General features: G+C 40.2%; 1 protein-coding gene across 3 annotated transcripts in view; it reads left to right on the top strand.

Moving 5' to 3' along the window:
- LOC117954076 (lysine-specific demethylase 4A-like) overlaps window positions 1-2,874 on the top strand; it is a 19,636-nt gene extending 16,762 nt beyond the window's left edge. For all 3 annotated transcript variants that reach the window (XM_034887560.1, XM_034887558.1, XM_034887559.1), the window contains exons 22-23: window positions 1,346-1,438; window positions 1,547-2,874. In XM_034887560.1, the coding sequence (XP_034743451.1) occupies window positions 1,346-1,438; window positions 1,547-1,684 (231 nt within the window). In that variant the 3' untranslated portion in view covers window positions 1,685-2,874. The remainder of the gene's footprint in view (window positions 1-1,345; window positions 1,439-1,546) is intronic.
- Window positions 2,875-3,327: the final 453 nt, after the last annotated feature.

Genomic DNA, 3,327 nt, shown 5'->3' with positions numbered 1-3,327 from the left:
CCCCCCCCCCCCCCCCCCAATCTGCTTCTCTCTTTTTGTGTCTCACTGGCACTGGATCTGAAAGGCTTATTCACTTTGTCCTGAGAGTTATGTTGCTGAAATGAAAAATGTGGGTAGTCTTGTGTAGTGTAAAAAGAACATTTAAAAACTGATTCAGCCTGTGGTATCCCGTGTTTCCCACAGGTTGAGAACTGACTTTGTGGTGGTGGTGGTTGGTGCGGGAAGTGATGGCATCATGCCATCATGGCTGGGTTCAGTAATAAACTAGTCAAACAAAGGATTAAAAAGAAATATGTGCATATTCAACAAAAATTAGACTAGAAGATGATTCAGATGAAGTGTAGTGGTGCTTTGACAACATAATGTGATTGGTTTGTCAAATAAATGTGGTAGTTAAGCAGATATAAAACCTGATTAATGTCATGCCAGAGCTATAATGTTGTATTAAAACAACTTAACCTTAAAGGTCCCATCTTATGACTTTTTTTTTTTTTTTAACATTAATGTGTGTTCCCCCAGCCTGGCTATGGTCCCACAGTGACTAAGGTCACTAATGTCTATGTAAAAGAGACTCCAGATACAGTATCAGGGGACCTGTAAGGTACATAAAAGCATCTAAAGAGCACCATGTCATGAGACCTTTAAACCCATACTGTGATCCATACAGAAAGTTACACGTTGTTATAAATCTCAACCCATGTGTTAAATCACATTTTACACTGAGGCTATCCCAATTAAATTCTTGTTCATTTTGGTCGTTATAGTGTTTTAATCCGTGGATTATAGTTTAAAACGTGTACAGCACACTTACTAGAATGTCGTGTTTCATCCGGGCTCGATTGCATAAATAATGTTACAGTTAATGAGTATGGGCCCGGAGAGAGGGCCCCTTAACGGAAGGCTTGGTTAGTAATGATTAGCTCTGGTTAGCTCCAAATATGTATCAGCTCAAGTGGAAAACCCTGCGGAGAGGGTGGACAACAAGATGTTTAAATGCATGTAAGTGACGTTCAGGGAGTTTTTACGGTTTATCAGTACAGTTAATCCACCGGGAAACCACAACATCACAAGCAGCGTGCTACTAACATAAGCCTGGGTCTGGCTACCTGGCCTGGAGCCCGCTGGCGACGCTGGGTCATGCACTGGGACAGTTCAGAAAGGGGAGGGGCTGGAGGCCCATGGTCAGTAGTCTTTTAGATTGAAGTTACACGGGACACAGCAGTCCGCTCTGCATATTTTTTTTGCCCAGTTTGATTAATTGCTTAAATTGCTTTGTTCAATAAGCATTTATGAAAGTACTTGGTGGTGAAGGGAATTTGAATTCTGTGTGTCTCTGTGTGTTCAGGTGGAGTTTGAGGATGGATCACAAATCAGTGTCAAGCGAGACGACATCTACACTCTAGATGAGAATCTGCCCAAACGAGTCAAGTCACGAATGGTAATTTGCAGTTTTATCAAAAGGTCCCTGAACCCTTTTATTCAAATAAAACGTATTACAGTGTATTCAATGTCACTTATTTCTATGTTTCGATGTTTTGGTCCTCAGTCGGTGGCGTCAGATATGCGTTTCGAGCTCTTCTCACAGAACGACGTCAAACAGAACTCCAAAAGGCAGCGAGTCATCAACTCCCGATACAGAGAGGACTACATCGAGCCAATCATTTACCGAGCCATCATGGAGTGATGTCCCTTTCTGTTTCACTCTGCTGCTGCTGCTTTCCACCTCTCCTCTCCAGATTCTCGCAGAGATCAGCAGCTCCAGATATTTGTGTGTCTGTTTCTGGCTACTGCTGACCAACTTTCTCCTCCTCTTTCTTCTTCTTCTGCTTCTTCTTCTTCCACAGCCTGTCTGGCTACATATTTATGAAATACGGCTGGGACTTAAAATGACTTTTGTGTGCAGTCAATAATATTCTTTGACCTCCATTAACCATCTCGCTCTGTAGATTGTTTTCTTCCTTCATTTCCTTATTTTATTTAGTTTCTCAGGAAGAAGCCATCAATGAATGATTAAATATGGAAAAGGTTGGACTATGTAACAGTTGTTTGTCTACCGCCACATTTAGCAGCTGTCAGGAGAACTTTACATGTCAAACATTGGACTTTTAGTGATATTTCTTCTATAAATTACCTTTTGCTCGTACAGACTTGTGTTATTTTCATAATTTCTGAAGTTTTGCAGTGAAGACAAATTGTGGTGTGGAATAAGGTTTTAAAGTTGAAAGCATTAACTCGGATCAGCTTTTCACTCAGAACCAGAAACTCTTAGCCAATCAGCTGTTAAGTTTTAACCCCAAAGAAATGAAATATTAAGATTAGGTAACCTTTTGACAAATCTTCAGATTTTACCCATCATTCCCTGCATCATTAGTATTTCTTCTCATAGGTGTGTCAACGTGCATCTACGGTGAAGACGGAAGGAAACTAGATGTGATGCTTTCAAGGCCCAAGCCTTACGTTTTAAAGGGCCAAGCATGCTTTGGTTTTTCTGAAGCTTAAGGTTTATTATAACTATTGTAAGTAATGTTATTAATACACTTTATTTATGCGAGTGCATTGAGTTTGAAAAGAAAGCTATTTTTGTCATGTCCTTTTCACAATCTGTAGAAAACCTAAGATGTATTTATATTTATTATATTGATTGGTTTTCAGACATCCTGTTTAAATTTTCAGATATTGGGATTGGAGGGTTTGAATGCCAATCTGGCAAAAGCACTTCTTTTTTTTTTTTTACCTCCTGCCACAGGACGATTAACCATTTTGTCGAAACATTGGCCTCCACGACAATTAGATTTTCTTTCTGATAAAAGCTAGTTCTAGAGGGGAACGTTGTAACCAGGTTGTAGTTTGATCCCAAATAAACAGAGGTAAGAGGATAAGTTTCTGACTTGGGGCTGGTTTTTCTTCATGTCAAGTCATGTTTCTGCCATTTGTGAAGAGCAACTGTTTCTGGGTGCTCAGGACCTGGTGTAACCTGTCTGTTTTTAAGGTAAACTTGTATAATGGCAACTTTATTTTGGCCTCTGTCCAAGGCAGCCTCAAATCTGTACACTCTTTGGAAGCATCAACTGTTTGAGTAAAGACTGGCCTAAGAAAAATACCCTTCAAGTTACTTTATCTGTATGTACCTCACTTGAAATGAGCAGATCAAAGTGCTGAGATTCCGGCAGTGTTTCTACTTGAAGCATTGAGTTTCTTTTGGTTGTATTTTTGAACTAGCGGCGGTGGATGTCTCAGCCAAAGGGCCTATAGCTGTGCCAGAGCAGGACTTGTTAAGTGGAGATTACTTCTGGAATTTGATTAGATGGATGGTACTGTCTCTCCGAA

The sequence above is a fragment of the Etheostoma cragini genome, chromosome 12 (assembly GCF_013103735.1).
Source record: "Etheostoma cragini isolate CJK2018 chromosome 12, CSU_Ecrag_1.0, whole genome shotgun sequence".
Classification (NCBI taxonomy): Eukaryota; Metazoa; Chordata; class Actinopteri; order Perciformes; family Percidae; genus Etheostoma; species Etheostoma cragini.
Note: the sequence above shows the minus strand (reverse complement) of the source record. Positions and strands in the feature narration are given on the sequence as shown.